Source organism: Sinocyclocheilus grahami, unplaced genomic scaffold (genome assembly GCF_001515645.1).
Source record: "Sinocyclocheilus grahami isolate Dianchi unplaced genomic scaffold, SAMN03320097.WGS_v1.1 scaffold76.1, whole genome shotgun sequence".
Classification (NCBI taxonomy): domain Eukaryota; kingdom Metazoa; phylum Chordata; class Actinopteri; order Cypriniformes; family Cyprinidae; genus Sinocyclocheilus; species Sinocyclocheilus grahami.
In genome coordinates, this window is record NW_015505255.1 from 2413932 (window position 1) to 2431219 (window position 17288).

Sequence of the window (17288 nt, forward strand, 5' to 3'; positions counted from 1 at the left end):
AGGTAATTTACAAATAGCACTAGGCAACAAAGTCCCCCCCCCCCTCCCTCCACAAAAAAAAACAACAACGAATACCGATGGGAAAAAAACAAAACATGCCACCACTTTTTTCATTATACAAAGCATTTTCTTTTTTGTGTTGATTTCCGTTATTGCTGTTGTTTATAAGCTATTTTATACCAGTTTACCCGTATATATGCATATGTAGATTTGTTGTATTGGTCAGTTTCTGTTGTTTGACTGAAGGATATCGGAGATCTTTTAATGAAAGATCATTCACATGAGCAGGTAGCAAGCCAACCGGTCGCTTGGCAAAGGTGATGTCTCAGGACATGATGTAGGCCACTGTAGTTCTTTGCCTGGCAGTTTGATGCCAAATTCTTCATTGTTGATATTGTAGGAGAAGTAACTTGCTTTTTAGAGAGTGAGATCTTGATAAAACAAATGCATTCAACAAGGGTTTCCTTATTAGGCAGTTGAAAATCCAGTTGGTTATATAGATGCGTATACAAAAGAATGATTTTTGCCAGTAGGACAATAACTGTTAATATCAGTGAGCAACTGACACTACCATTCATGTAAATAGCTTTAAAATATCAAAATCAGTAGGTTATATAAAATTACATGGCCAAGTTTTTGCTTCACCCCACCCCTTTTACATTTCAAATACAAAAGTCTGGTTCATATTTGCCTTATAAGATGAAGTATATGAGTAGGATCATTGTCCATGAAGTTTGGCATTGCTCAATGAACTACAGTGTTATTGCCCAAAAACCGAATGGTTCTTGTAAAGAAATCTCGTCTTTGATCATAATGGTTTGCTTTCCTCCAGCTAGTGGTCAAACAATATCGGTTTTACAAAGGGCCGATGTCAATACTGAAATATGGAGAGCAGGTTAGCTGATTGCTGATAGAAATAACAAGAGATTTAACACTTCCGTTAATCGGCCAAGCGGACACCGCTATCGCCCAAGGCCGATAGTCTGAAAATAGCTGAACATTGGCCGAAGCTAACTGATATATCAGTCTATCGAGCTATAAATTTCACACACTTTCATGTACATTGTACATACTCATTTACACTATATGGATGTAAGGTAAGAAAGGATTACTCGAGCCCATTCTGTTCCAGTGCTGCCTCCTGAGAGACGAGGTCTTTTCTATCCAAACATTCCAGCTATATGCCTTGAACTGAGCTTTACACTCAGAGAAGCGCTAACGTTGGGCTATTTTACCTGTTGTTCTGCTCTCGCAATGCAAGAATGAACAACTCCTGCATGTAGAGGAGCCTCATGATAGTGTAGTCTTATCGAACAGACAGTTTGATTGCCCGGTGGTTACATAGGAGCACAGTAGATGCTGTTTATACTAGTTGTGGGCTGGAGCTGTTCATTTGACGTTTGGTCCCCCAGTGGCCAATACTCTCTGTATATAAAAAGCCTTACAATATTTACAGTATCTTTTATACCGACAAAAGTAGGTGAGAGACGAGACTGAGACAATCTGTAGACTTTACCATAGACCGAAAACCGCACAGGCCTTCACAGAAAGAACATATCCATGAGTGTCTTGCAAACAGTTTGACGTGTGTTAGCTTACTTGGTAACGGATATAGATTCAAACTATGTAAAATGTGAAATGCGGGGGTTTTATTGGAAATGGTCCCCTTTGTTAAGGCTCGTTCACTCCAGAATCGTTGAAAAGGTCAGTTGCGACACTACTAAAGAGTTTCATTGGAAGACGGAATACAGAAGTAACGCATTCCAAACACAATATATATACAATGTAGTCTACGCTATGGAAGCAATCCCCCTTCCCTCCAAAATTGAAAACAGGAAAAAAAAACTGATTAAGGCTACTATAAATATAGTTAATGTAACAACATTATGCGTTAATATTTACCAAAAATTGCTTCAAGTATAGAGTCGCTGCTGCTATCTCTTCAAACAGGTTCTTAGCGCCTGTTCATTTAGAACTATTGAGAGCAATATGAACCATGTGACCGCGAGATAAAAGGTTGTCCCAACTCTTTTTCAACGGCTCTGGTTCACACCAAGAACGATAACTATATACACCTTAGTCAGGGTAGTCCCATGTTTAATTTGTAATTGTCATCATGAAGTACAGTCGATCAATGGATTGTTCTGTTGTTTAACAACATAAAGGTTCAGCTGACGAAATGTCTTTACGGAGAAAAAAAAGAAATGTTCAAAAACAATTTAGAAAGTCGTGAGTTGTGAAAATGACACAATCTAGAACCTTTGCACAGTATGTCATTGTAAAAACGAAGTCTATCACGCACAGCCTCGTTTTTATCGTCGTTACGTCAAATTCAATATGGCGTGTAATCTGACTAGCGTCCACACCAACGGATAGTAACGCTATGTTTATAAGCGCGCTGTAGTAATGTATTAAATGCTCGAGATTTTTTAAAAGTTTTAGTTGTTCTTCAGCTAAACAAAAAAATCTTTCTGAAATTCCATTGTTTCTCTGTGGAATACGCAATGTCATATAAATTGGAAAGCTTATTTAAACTTTATGGTAATCGTCCTTGATATGAACAGCCCTATAAACTTTATAGTTGTAACTACTATTTCATCCCCAAATTGGGCTTCTAAGAGAAATCGCAAATATATATATATTTTTTGTTGTTACCTGAGATTAACTGGTTGGCATCCTAATAGTGTTCAGCCAGAAAGTGCACAACAGTCTGTATTTGTGATGTTCTTATCATTCCCTAGAAGGTACACTATAATAACATCTAGGGTTATGGTTAGGTTACACATTCACTATGGTTTTACACCACACAAACTAGATTTACATTCATATATCGGTGAGCTTCTTTCACCTCTGCAACTGGTGTCATGGTAGGAAGTACAAGCTAGTCACTATAGAGTTGGGAGAGAACTGTCTTAAAGGGTTTGTACTGGGGTTGGTGCGGTGAAATGGGATGATATTAAATAAATCATCCGTTTTCATCAAACTTGAGAGAACAAATGTTTCATTCTGTAAACAAGCTGACACTTAGGTTCTGATTCAAACACTTCCTCAACTGTTACACTTGCAGGTCAGGTTAAATATGGACATTCCAAGGTGCTTTTGATCAGTGGCATGTCTGGTTAAGGAGTGATGAAGGACTATGTGCAACAGACTTCTCCAGCACACACAATATGTACCCACTGTGCATTAGCTTGTCTCATTTGTATTGATTGCCAATAACTTTATTCTACTGTAATGTGCTTCAGCTTTAATCATTTGCTTCTGATTTAATCTTAATTGCAGATGTGTAAAGAACAAGAACATACATGTTAGTGGGATACATACTGAAATGTCATATTTATAGAAAGAGGGGGGAAAGTGGGAGTCTGTGGATGCGATCTCCATAAAGAAAACAGAAAGCCCATTTCAAAGATTAAATAGATGGAAAATGGCTTCAAACCGTTTAATATATTTAGCTAAAGCTATTTTTGACCTCCAAATAATATCAGTAAATATTCCAAGGCCTTGTCTGCTTAGTTGGCCGTTGGTGTGCAACACCCATTGAAGGGTCCTAGACCATTTTAGTTCTTTATGCACTGTTACATTGAATGCACTAGATGAGAAATATACCTCTTTTTATACAAAATTAGAATTACCAGAGTTTGTCTGGTTACAGCTGAACCTGATTCATAACACTCAATAAATATCATTTTTGCAATAAGGCTTGTACTTATGGAGCTTAAAGAACTGAACGTAATAAGGAACTTTCTAATGGTTGTTTCACAGTAATGCTGCCATTTAGATGTTGTGTTCCTTGTCCTTCCAGATAGGAAATGTTTGCAAGACGTCTCATGAATATAATTTGATGTTTTCATATCTTTTCCAAGGCCTTGTCTGCTTAGTTGGCCGTTGGTGTGCAACACCCATTGAAGGGTCCTAGACCATTGAATGCACTAGATGAGAAATATACCTCTTTTTATACAAAATTAGAATTACCAGAGTTTGTCTGGTTACAGCTGAACCTGATTCATAACACAATAAATATCATTTTTGCAATAAGGCTTGTACTTATGGAGCTTAAAGAACTGAACGTAATAAGGAACTTTCTAATGGTTGTTTCACAGTAAATGCTGCCATTTAGATGTGTTCCTTGTCCTTCCAGATAGGAAATGTTTGCAAGACGTCTCATGAATATAATTTGATGTTTTCATATCTTAGTGCCATCAAGCGATATGGGAATGAAAGCAACAAATGATGAGTTAATCCATGTTGGTAGGGCATTACCAAGAGTGATTTAAGACTAACGATCAGGGAGGGTAATTGTCTTCTGAATTTCAAGTAATATTGAAATGCCACACATTACACACGGCACACATACTTTCTGCCAATGATGGGAACTGGAAAGTTTTCTCCTGGTGCATTTGTCTTGTAAATTTTACTGGGTCAGTCCATAATGGAAATGCAGTTGTGATGCATGTTTAACAGCTGAATACAACATGTACTTCTAAATCATTTTAAGAAACAGTCCCATTACAATTTCTATTTTATATCCTTTATACGTGTATATTTACACAAAACATTTTAACTTAACAAGAAAAAGGACAAAAAAATACAAATCAGGATATTATAAGGGTCAACCTTCCATTGTGTGCAAGGTTCATTAATGACCAAAAACATTTATGTAGCCCAACAGTGTCAAAAAGTAGATGGACAACTTTTCTGTAACAAATGCCTTAGACGAGGGACAATACGTCTGATTAAAGGAAATCTGGTATGTTCCCACTGTGCATTAGCTTGTCATTTGTATTGATTGCCAATCACTTTCTTCTTCTGTAATGTGCTTCAGCTTTCACCATTTGCTTCTAAAGTGATCTTGTTAATTGCAGATGTTTAAATTGTCACAAAAATATACATGTTAGTGGGATACATACTGAAATGTCACATTTATAGAGAGGAAAAAGTGGAGTTTGTGGGTGCAATCTCCATGAAGAAAATAGAAAGTCAATTTCAAAGAGTAAATAGATGGAAAATGGCTTGAAACTGTTTAATATATTTAGCTAATGCTATTTTTGACCTTCAAATAATATCAGTAAATATTCCAAGGCCTTGTCTGCTTAGTTGGCCGTTGGTGTGCAGCACCCATTATAGGTCCTAGACCATTTTAGTTCTGTATGCACTGTTACATTGAATGCACTAGATGAGAAATATACCTCTTTTTATACAAAATTAGAATTACCAGAGTTTGTCTGGTTACAGCTGAACCTGATTCATAACACTCAATAAATATCATTTTTGCAATAAGGCTTGTACTTATGGAGCTTAAAGAACTGAACGTAATAAGGAACTTTCTAATGGTTGTTTCACAGTAATGCTGCCATTTAGATGTTGTGTTCCTTGTCCTTCCAGATAGGAAATGTTTGCAAGACGTCTCATGAATATAATTTGATGTTTTCATATCTTAGTGCCATCAAGCGATATGGGAATGAAAGCAACAAATGATGAGTTAATCCATGTTGGTAGGGCATTACCAAGAGTGATTTAAGACTAACGATCAGGGAGGGTAATTGTCTTCTGAATTTCAAGTAATATTGAAATGCCACACATTACACACGGCACACATACTTTCTGCCAATGATGGGAACTGGAAAGTTTTCTCCCAATATTACCGGGTCAGTCCATAACGGAAATGCAGTTGTGATGCATGTTTAACAACTGAATACAACATGTGCTTCTCAATCATTTTTAAAAAAACAGTCCCATTACAATTTCTATTTTATATCCTTTATACGTGTATATTTACACAAAACATTTTAACTTAACAAGAAAAAGGACAAAAAAATACAAATCAGGATATTATAAGGGTCAACCTTCCATTGTGTGCAAGGTTCATTAATGACCAAAAACATTTATGTAGCCCAACAGTGTCAAAAAGTAGATGGACAACTTTTCTGTAACAAATGCCTTAGACGAGGGACAATACGTCTGATTAAAGGAAATCTGGTCCGTGAGTCTGTGTGATTCTTCTGATTGTCATTCAGTCTTTCTAATGTTTTTCTTACACAGACTCAACTGTGGGCAGATACGGCGGCACATTCTCCTGGTGCATTTGTCGTCAATATTACCGGGTCAGTCCATAACGGAAATGCAGTTGTGATGCATGTTTAACAACTGAATACAACATGTGCTTCAATCATTTTTTAAAAAACAGTCCCATTACAATTTCTATTTTATATCCTTTATACGTGTATATTTACACAAAACATTTTAACTTAACAAGAAAAAGGACAAAAAAATACAAATCAGGATATTATAAGGGTCAACCTTCCATTGTGTGCAAGGTTCATTAATGACCAAAAACATTTATGTAGCCCAACAGTGTCAAAAAGTAGATGGACAACTTTTCTGTAACAAATGCCTTAGACGAGGGACAATACGTCTGATTAAAGGAAATCTGGTCCGTGAGTCTGTGTGATTCTTCTGATTGTCATTCAGTCTTTCTAATGTTTTTCTTACACAGACTCAACTGTGGGCAGATACGGCGGCACAAACAGAAGCAAACTATACAGAGATGGTCATAATCCACAATTTAATATCAAGTTGTAGAATCATCAAAAAAAGCCACATACTGAAATGTTAACGGAATTACAGATGTGTCCAGTGCTACACGCAGTAGTCTGCCCAAAGCATATGAGAGTATCTGAAACATGAAGTTAAGGTTATCTAAACAAACACTGGTTAAGAAATAAGCTGTACAGTTGCACCTATAGAATGCCAAGAGAACATGTATGTGCACAAAGGTTGTTTACAGGTCACCAGAGAACAGTTCAGGAAACTAAAACCTACATGTAAAGCCTTTTATAAAGACAACAAAAATCAACCAAATTTAATCTTTACAATAATCTAATGGCTATAAATTCAGCCAATTAAAAACATTTAATTAAAAAAAAAAATGTTTTCCACTGCAGCGAGTCAGATGCTAGAACCTTCCTTTGAAGGGCTTGAATCCTCCGCTGCCGCCGGCCATGGGAACATTAGTGATCTGCACAATTCTGTTCATACCAGAAGAGGAATGACTGCAGAAAGACACAATCAGGCAAATCAATACACAGGCAAAGTCAACACGTGAAGGAAAGACTGAAGGCTAAATGTTATTTCCTATAAATGTGCGAGAATTATGATTCATTTTCCACCATGAGTAAATACCTAGCAAACTAACAAGGTGCAGTGAATGATAAAACTATTTGGTCTACAAAGCAGTGTGCCTACGATTGGATACGGTTGACACCGGAAACCTTGCACATTTCAAGTTAAAAATAAGGTGGATAGAGTTGGTACATAAAAAAAAATCAAAAATGGCACATAACAGATTGATATATGCGTCCTGATAAATTGAAAGATCACGATCAATATTGGATGAGCATTTATTAATAAATCTCTTATAAATGATTCAGTGACATACTTTTCTTAAACAGTCACCTGTCACCACCTCCTGGGCATAATGGAATAATCATTACAATACATATGAGTGTCAAAATTATTGAAAAGGTAAGATACTCTATTTTGATTGCTACAGCCAAACTATAAACTTATCCCACTACTTCTGTTATTTAAATGTTGGTACACTGAAATAACGTGCGGTTGGAAAGACTGTTTGTGAAGCTGTTTCACACTGTACATTTACAAGGCAGCTGCTGTCTCCGGATCAACGGCAGTGTAAACACAGATTTGAATGTTGCATGTCTGTGATGATCAATACTTTCAAAGCTTTAACGAAGTCCCTAGTCTTTGGTTTAGTGCTTGTGTCACACTGCAAGCATCAGCAGAGTGTGAGCAGCACACGTTTTGTCCCACACCTCTGCCCATGGTAATGAATGAGAGCATTCCCATCGGAAGTGTTAAGTCCGATCCACTCATTCATTATCCTGAGAAGTGACAAATATATGCGCTGCTCATGCTCTGCTGATTCTTGTGATGTGAAACAGCCGTAACACACATAGCTCAATCGTAAGACTGTGAGAGTTTGAATCAGGATTGTGATCTCTAATACATGCTGTACATGCATGATCAAAACAAACCTGGAGTGTGGTGCCATCATGCCAGGTCGACTGTCCCCCATTCGGTGGTTATCTGTGAATCCTCCGCTTTGTGAGCCTGCTGCCCCGTGCCAGTCTTTCCTGGGGCCCTGATCGCGTCCATGCCGCTCCACCACCACCTGTCTGCCACTGCTGAAGTGCTGCTGTGGTAAGAGGGAGGTAATATGGCATTAGATTTGAAAACTGGCAACAAAAAGAATGTGTCAGAGGCATGTTATGTACTTTACCTGGTCTCCCATGACCACAGGTCTGCCACCATCTCGGCTGTTGAAGCTGGCTCTGCCACGGCTGGCTGTGGACACCCCCCTCATGGCAGGTCTGGGACCCTCTCTGCCAGGACGTTCTGGATGCATCCGCGCTGCCCTGTAATACAGTCAGCAGCAATCACTGATTACCAGCAGCTCAAGAAGAGCCAAGCCTGAAATATCAGTCTTTGGTAGTGTTCTAGACACTACAATGAAATGAGCGGGTCAAACACACAGGGCAACAGTTCTTGACAAAAATAAATAAATAATAATAATAATGGCCAGTGGTAGGGCTGCACGATTAATCGAATCCGATTGTCATGCACATCTTGTCGGTAAAGCCGGTTCTGTGATTAGTAGTAAATCACCATCACCTGATTTCAGATGGAGCAGCATTTACTACACAGAGCCGTAGTTCTTCAACAAGCTACGAAAAAAAAAAAAAAAAAAAAAATTTTTTTAAATTTAAAATTTAAAAAATCGGTCGACCGATAGTGGATTTTGCCGATTCCGATAGCTAGGTTGAACCACACTGGCCGATACAGATTAATTAACCGATAGTTTTAAAATTGATACTGAACAAAAACTAAAATAGTGCTTTATTAACAAAAACAGTACTGAACCATACTAGTAGTAAAAAAAATAATAATAGTAATAGTAAACGTTGAAATTAACGCACTCTAACAAGGAACAATACTTACACAGCTTTCATTAATCTTAATGCTACAAATAGACTCTTATTTTAAAGTGTTACCATTTCATTTCAACTGTCATGCTAGTAAACAATTTATTCTGAAGCAATATTTTCATCAGTGTTCTATCAGCTTTTACATACTTAAATCTGCATATTTACCTTTACAAAGGCCAATTTTTTTTTTACCTTTTTAGATGTATGCATCATCTTGCATGTCAAATTATTATAATTTATCAATAAATTCAATATACACTATAGGGCTGCTACCAGTCAGAATAAATCATTTACACTGCAAGTAATAATAATTACAACTGCAATAAATAATGTTATGAGATAAATGTTTTAAATGCATTTATGAATATACAAATAAGAAATGTTGAGGGGGAAAATGCATACATTTCAACATACTTCTCAACTAAACTACAAGTAAGTTGCGGTAAGTCACTTGATGAGTGAGTCATTGAGTCATTCATTCAACTAGCTACTTTAAATGTGGAATTAAAACCGCCAGTAGGTGGCAGCAAGTCACCGTTAATAAGTGAGTCATAGCGACTTAACCGAATCATTTAAACGAGTGATTCATTCGGGAACGAAACACCGTCATGTTGCTCAAAGACGCAAAACAGCGCTGTGGCTTTGTTTGGAATTATTTTTGTTGGCGACATAGTGCAAATACAGGCAATATGGTGTCTAAAATGTAAGTCTCTTAATGAAACTTCTAGTTTATTGAACGGTTGTAAAAAATCTATATCACATTTGTATATGGTAATTTTTGGAGGAAAAAAGGCACTCTTCCGTGTGAAATTGATTAACTATATGAAGTGGTATAAATATACACATTTTCTGCCCCCATGTCTTGAATTTGTGATCATTCTGAATGTATTTTAATAGACTGAATCATGCAGTGAAAGAGCGCACTGTAAATGCGCACTCATACTAGACTTCACGTAATGCATGCACTCTGTAGGTGTTTTGAATGTTTTTTTGCGTCGTGAGAATATTGAGCAAAATAGCTCACTTGTCATGGTGTTACTTAACTATTTCATGTTATGAATAAACTAAACATTTTGAATTTTACCTCAGTGTGTTTCTTCCGAGTTTATGTGTGCTGTTATGCTCATTTGTTCTGAAGTCTCGAGACAAACCGAGTGAGCCTCAGCGCGACCTTGTATTGTGTATTCTGCTAACTTACTGCAATTCTCTCTGATGATGCAGTAACTTACCGTGGGTCTGTCCAATGATTGTAAACAGTCATTAGGTCCGTCAGACTGAAGATATTTTAGCGGTAATGTGACCAAAAATATTTAAGACCCATCGAATCCGAATTTAAGACAGTTTAAGACTTTTTAAGGTCTTATATTAGGAAAACGTTATTTAATACATTTTAAGACTTTTTAAGGACCCACGGACACCCTGACTTAGGATGGGATCAATGCAGAGCACTAATTCCTAGTATGGGTAACCATACTTGGCCATATGTCACGTCACGTTTAATACCTGGTCTCCATTGACTTCCATAGTATGGAGGGAAAAAAAATACTATTAAAGTCAATGGGGACCAACAACTTTTTGATTACCAACATTTTTCAAAATATCATCTTTTGTGTTCAACAGAAGATAGAAATTCATACACGTTTGGAACTTTAAAAAAAAAAAAAGTTTTCTAACACTACTGTCATAGTACTGTTCTTGTCCACATTGGTGGAAGAAAGCAGAGGTTCAAGAACTGCTAATGTAATGAAATTTCACTTGAAAATCACTTAATGTTTTGAACAGGTACTGAACAAGAACCAAACCTCAAGCACAAACAGAAACTCATCTGTACCTGACATCTCCCTGTTTTGTATTCATTCCCCCATCAGTCTTCCAGCCAGCATGACTGCCGTCTCTGGGGGTACGGGAGTGGGCACTGGCGGGGGGCGGCGCTCTGCCACCAGCTGGTCGATCAGGCATGGACACCTGTCTGCGCTCATCACGGTCGCGGATTTCTCGGCGATCGCTATCGCGCAGCTCTGCACGAGGTGGAGGTGGTGGTTCTGCTCTCCGCACGGTTTCAAAGTTTTTAGGATAGCGCTCAAACCCTGAACCTTCACGGCGGGGAGCAGGTCGATTCTTCTTTGATTCAGGTTCACCATCGAAGCGATTGCGTCTGCAAAAAATAAAATAAAATCCATCGCTTGCTGTTGATTTCACAAATTTTAACTTGTGCTAATTTGGAAATTTGGTAGGTTAGCGCAACTTGTTCGCTCTCGTTCTCGTTTGAATAAAAGTGCCTGCGAAAAAGATTAAACAGGAGCTGAAAATCTGAAATCTTCAGCTGTGGCCTGGTCTCTTCTCCTACCTGTCCTATTGTGTTTGAGAATTGCATCCTTGTTCATGAATGCCTACCTATCAAAGTTGTTGGATTGCACAGCTGATGTCTGCTGGTATCGGTTCCGGTCTCTAGGGTTGAAATCATTGAAGCGGTTCTGTTGTCGATTGTTGTAATCTCCGCCTTGACTGATCCGTCCCTCTGGCTCAGTCTGCATCTTTTTACCACTATTCCAGTATGGGTCTTCCCTCCTGCACAGACAGAGAAGAGAAAAAAAAAACATTGACCATTTGAATCTTAAGAGACCACTATACCCTAAAAATGAATATGTAACAGTATTGTTCACACACCTTTGGTCAACGTCGCGTCCCCTCTTTAAGTTGTTTCGTTTCTCCTGCTCGTAGCGCAACTGCTCCTGCTGCCGTCTTAGCTCCTCGCGTTCACGAGCTAAACGCTCCGCTTCCTTACGTCGCTCCTGCACACACAGCACATTAATGTAAAGACAAAATCCCAGCTTTGAGTTTCCACAGGCAGGTGTATCGTGGCTGTACCTGCTCTATACGGATCCGCTCCCGTTCCAGTCTCTCTCTCTCCATGCGCTCACGTTCGAGTTTCTGCCTTTCCACCTCCAGCCTTTGCCGCTCTCTCATCAGGTTCTCTCTTTCCTCACGCTCACGCATAATACGGATTCGTTCCCTCTCCCGGCGTTCTCGCTCTGCTACCTCGCGCCGTCTGGACGTCACAACAAAACAGCATTACAAAATGCTGCTTAAGCACTTTGCCATTTTATTTGCGAATGAAAAGGAAGGCATGGCTACCTGCGCAGTTCCATAGCCCTGCGAATGTGTTCCATCCTGACCATGCGCTCACGCATCCTCTGTTCCTTCATCTTCTCAAACGGCAGGATGTCTTTGTTGCCACCTTTGTTAAGCATGGGACGGCCTTTCTCCATCTGCAAGTATGTAAACTGGTCAAACAAAATACTAAAGAGAGTGCATATGGCCTTACTAATTCAGATGTTCAGAATGTTTTCAGAGTTAACAAACCTCCTCAGGTGGTATGAACCCTCTGGGACGTCTGTTCATCATGTTGGGAGGACCAGGCTGTAGAGAAATAGACAATCGGATCATTTGGCCTTGATAAAAACCTCTTTACATGGCAATACAGTACATACTGAGGATGTCTGTGGTACCTTCTCAAACCTCCCGCCCCTTCTGAAAGGAGGACGAAATTTATTGAAGTTTTGCTCTCCTTTAGCTTGGTTGATCACCATCATATTGCCTGGACTCTTTCCTGCAGATGGGAAAACATTAAACACATAACTATAAAGTTTTACATTTTTAAACTTCCTCAGTAGGTGAATTCAATCAAACCGCAACATACGTCCATGCTTCTTGTCATCTTTCTTTGCTGCGTCGGCTCCTGAATTGGAAGAAGGTGCATCAGATTTGTTGGTTTTGGAGTCCTGTTTTTTGACGTCTTTGCTGTCCTTCTCAGATGATTTGTCTGATTTTTTCTCTTCCTTCTTAGATAAAACTGGTGTCCTATTGAAAATAAAGAAAGGTGGGAAAAATAACCAATGCAATGAAATACTCCTCCCCTTTAAAAGAACAGAAAGAGATTAAAACTGGATTAATGCTTACTTGCTGGAAGTTTTTGCTCCAGTTGGAGTGCGCTTTTCTCCAGAAATTTTACTGGAACTTGTCTTCTCTTCTCCCTCTTTCTTTGAGAAGTCCTTTTTAAATGGGTCAGTTTTCACCTATGAGGACGATACCATGAGATCAGATATCAAGTTTGAAAGTACCAAGTATCAAGGTTATTTTTATTTTTCACAAAAGCACACACTACTGATGATGTTTGACTGTATTATGTAAAGCCCATAAAAGGTGCTTAAATATGTTGACAATCCCATTGTTAAAGCACAATGGTTAAGCTCTTACCCTGTCCACAGATATCTGTTGTCCATGGAGTTCTGTGCGGTCCAGGTGAGAGATGCACCTGGCCACTTCTGCGCTGGATGACATGGTAACTAATCCATAACACTTGGCTCCTGGGCTACGAGCATTGGTGACCACTTTGGCACTAAAAACCTATTTTGAAAACACAATTTTTTAAAATGCTGCCACAATCCTTAATTACAAACATGTTAATTATAAGCTGGTGCCTATTTATCATATACAAAGATCCTTTACCTTTCCATATTTGCCAAAGAGGTTCTTGAGATCAGCTGCTTTGGTGTTGGACGACAGGCCGCTCACCCACAGATTGCGAGAAAAGCTGGTACTGCTGCTGCCACTTCCTGAAGACAGATAACAGGCTTTAGAAGACACTCTACTTCAGAGCAAAATAACTTTCCGAATAATGAAGCTTCTAATTTTAGATTTTTGAGAATTGGATAATACTGGTGTTTTATCACTTATCCCAGCTGCTGTGTATAAACTTAAAAGTAATCCTTTTAAGTCCAAAATTTCAAAATGCAAACCCATTTAGGAAAGTCATACCTTTTTCATCTTTTGTAGTCTTTCCATCTCTGTCTTTTGAAGAGCTAAAATGTGAACATTATGAGAGCGACAAGGAGAGAGAAATACTTTAATGAGGACCAGAGCACGAGAGAAGACGACTGTGGGGCATCGAGGTACATCTCCAAACAAACAACAAAGGTTATACAAATGTTTGGTGCATTACAGAAAAAGAAAAAGAACCAAAAAAAACAACAACAAAAAAATCCCCATAGGCAAGGCTTGCACTCGGCCAAAACTCCAATAAGGCTTCTTTCTCTTGCTTTTCCACAGGAGTAATATTACTAAAGAATTGGGGGATCATTATTGATACTTAGAATATTGATTGACATTCATTTTATTGCCACTGAATGTATGATTTCGGATTTTTTTTATATACTCCTTTTAACATGTTGGGTTGGTCACAAATGGAATTTGCAGAAATATTTTTTGACATTCTTTAAACAACTTAAAAGCGTGATTTTGCCAGAAGCATGAAAACAACAATTGAAACAATTTTCAAAGAAATGCTTAAATCATAAAAATGTACCAGCGTTCAAAATTTTGTAGTCTCTTATTTTCACTAAGACTACATTTCTTTGATCAAAATACAGTAGAAACTGTAATCGTGTGAAATATTACAAATATATGCTGATTTGGTGATTAGAAAACATTGCCACAGTTTAAAACAGATATGCTGCATAATATTTTTGTGGAAACGATACATTTTCTTTCAAAAGAACAATGTTTATTTGAAACAGAAAAACATTGTAAGGACAACATTATTGGGGCTATAACAGCTTTCACTCTTCTGTGAAGGGTTTCCACAAAATTTGAGTGTTTCTGTGGGAGCTTTGCCCATTTCGAGTATCTGTGAGGTCAGGTAATGATGCTGGACAGGAAGGCCTAGCTCACAATCTCTGTTCCAGTTCACCCCAATGATGTTGGTTGGGGTTGAGGGCAGGGCTCATTCAACCATGTCTTTATGGACGTTGCTTTGTGCATTGGGGCACAGTCATGCTGCAATAGTAAAGGGCCTTCCCCAAACTACTCCCACAAAGTTGGACACATAGCATTTTCCAAGATGTCTTGGTATGCTGAAGCATTAAGATTCCGTCACCACTCTAGAGTCCAGTGGTGGCATCTTTTACACCACTCCACTTGATGCTTGGCATTGTATTTGGTGATGTGAGACTCGCAAGTAGCTGCTCGCCCATGGAAACCCATTCCATGAAGCTCCCTCCACACCGTTTCTGTGCTGATATTAATGCCAGTGGAAGTTTGGAACTAAATGGAATCAGCAGAGCATTGGCAACATTTGCTCATCATGCACCTCAGGACCCTGCTCTGTGACTTTATGTGGTCTTCTACTTCATGGATAGGTTGCTTCCACTTTCCAATAATACCACTTACAGTTCAATGTGGAATCCATCCTATCACAGTACCATGCTTGAATTCACTGAGCTCTTCAGAATGGACCCTGCTTATTATCGTCAAATGCTTCTAAAATGTTTACGTTCAGAGGCAGATTGCCAATTAAAATGGTACATCAAAATCATGTTACAAAATGTTTTCATTCATGAATTATAAAAATTTAAGTTTGGATAGTGCACTTTCACGTCTACGTTCAAAATAGTGAGTGACAGTTAAAGGGTTTATCCCATTATTTTAATTTTAATATAACATTCTAATACCATTCATATTTTTACTTTTTTATAATTTAAAGAAGAAACCAATCCGATGTTTAGTTGACATTTGAGGCTTAATACTATAGAAAAGCACTAAAAGTTTTTCAGTTAAGAGTGTTTTCAGCTCGTTTAATTTCATATAAAAATACGGCATGCAGTTGCATCAAACAATGGTATAAACATCATTCAATGTAAATTGTGATAATTGTAATCGAAAATCGTGTAATCGACTATTATGATTTTTGTCATAATCGTGCAGCCCTAATTCACACTAACATATTACTCATTTATTAGTCCAGTTTCAATGAACCCAATATGTGGCAACAATTCCACTCCCATACCTTAGAGAAGGATTCCTCTTCCATGATGGTGTCAGCATCCAGGTCGGTCTTCTTTCCTGAAGATGTGTAATAAAGCTTTCCGATCAACTTTTGAAAAAGACACACATGGGGAGTAAAAGAGTTGGGTTCGGAGCGTGAAGGTCTACCTTTAGATTTGCTGTGTTTTCTCGTGGGTGTTTCAGCTGATACGGTGATCTCAATGTTGTCTGGATCTCCACCTTCATCTTCTATTGCCTTCACACAAGAATGCATGGCCATTCAAATTATTATGGGAATCTCAATATTTGAAACAATGATTCAGACCATACTGTGCTTTGCATAAATTATCTTACTTTACTTTTACTTTTAGTCATTTAGCAGACGCTTTTATCCAAAGCGACTTACAAATAATATTAACATACATTTATCTATGATAAATGTGTTAAACACATTGCATGCAAAAGATTTGAGCATAATAATAATAATATTTTTTGTTTAGACAAATTTGGACTAACCTGCTTTAAACTAAAGTGAAACTAGATAAGTGATATGCTGTTTTGCATTCACCCAAGTCTTGTTTCTATCTAGTAACACAGCTATTTATGTATTTTGTAACACTCAGCATTATCAGTTACATTTTATTATTCAATTGTAACAGATTGCACAAAAAGATAAATATCTATGATAAATGTGTTAAACACATTGCATGCAAAAGATTTGAGCATAATAATAATAATAATAATATTTTTTGTTTAGACAAATTTGGACTAACCTGCTTTAAACTAAAGTGAAACTAGATAAGTGATATGCTGTTTTGCATTCACCCAAGTCTTGTTTCTATCTAGTAACACAGCTATTTATGTATTTTGTAACACTCAGCATTATCAGTTACATTTTATTATTCAATTGTAACAGATTGCACAAAAAGATTGTAAATAAAGATGGTGAATAGGTTTGAAGTTGCAGCAACTGATCTGAGTGCGTTGTAACTGCATTCGCTTGCTAAGAGAATTTAGCCTATTTAACAAATCCTAGCAGATTAAGTTTCTGAAACTGCTAGTACATATTTCGTGTCAATTCTTTCACACTTGGTATCCAACTACGGGCATTACATCTGTATTGTTATTAAATGCATTAAAACATTCCGTAATGCAAACATGTTTTAGGATACAAGCGGCTATGCTAACTCCTTAGCCATCATGCTAGCTCGCGATCATTTATCCACACGCCATGGTAATTTACTGTTTAAATTAAAATTACCTGCTTCAACCTAGCGACGAGTGTATTTTTTACCCCAGTAACATCCAGATTTCTTCGTTTGAGTTCTGATTTGAGGTCTACCACACGTAAATCTGTAATCTTCTTAGTCTCCACTGAAATGGCCCCCGACGCCATTTTACCTGTGTGTCCGAGGCTCTGAGAGAGAGAGAGAGAGAGAGAGAGAGAGAGAGAGAGAGAGA

At 37.9% G+C, this 17288-nt stretch overlaps 2 protein-coding genes across 3 annotated transcripts; both read right to left on the reverse strand.

Moving 5' to 3' along the window:
* Positions 1-6546: 6546 nt before the first annotated feature.
* On the reverse strand, positions 6547-14114 carry LOC107585990 (SAFB-like transcription modulator). Of its 2 annotated transcripts, none has more exons than XM_016273201.1 (15): positions 13824-14114; positions 13515-13621; positions 13263-13412; positions 12966-13081; positions 12706-12866; positions 12515-12615; positions 12369-12425; positions 12141-12274; positions 11874-12054; positions 11673-11797; positions 11400-11573; positions 10837-11160; positions 8300-8435; positions 8055-8212; positions 6547-7052 (listed from the first exon to the last, which is right to left on the reverse strand). In XM_016273201.1, the coding sequence occupies exons 3-15, from the start codon at positions 13344-13346 to the stop codon at positions 6956-6958; spliced, it is 1848 nt and encodes a 615-aa protein (XP_016128687.1). In that variant the 5' UTR covers positions 13347-13412; positions 13515-13621; positions 13824-14114; the 3' UTR covers positions 6547-6955. The 2 variants fall into 2 exon arrangements, with proteins under 2 accessions (XP_016128687.1, XP_016128686.1); XM_016273200.1 differs by having other exon boundaries at positions 8055-8215.
* Positions 14115-15708: 1594 nt separating this feature from the next.
* Positions 15709-17251, reverse strand: LOC107585991 (SAFB-like transcription modulator). The gene is made up of 3 exons (XM_016273202.1): positions 17089-17251; positions 15996-16083; positions 15709-15905 (listed from the first exon to the last, which is right to left on the reverse strand). The coding sequence occupies exons 1-3, from the start codon at positions 17221-17223 to the stop codon at positions 15799-15801; spliced, it is 330 nt and encodes a 109-aa protein (XP_016128688.1). The 5' UTR covers positions 17224-17251; the 3' UTR covers positions 15709-15798.
* Positions 17252-17288: the final 37 nt, after the last annotated feature.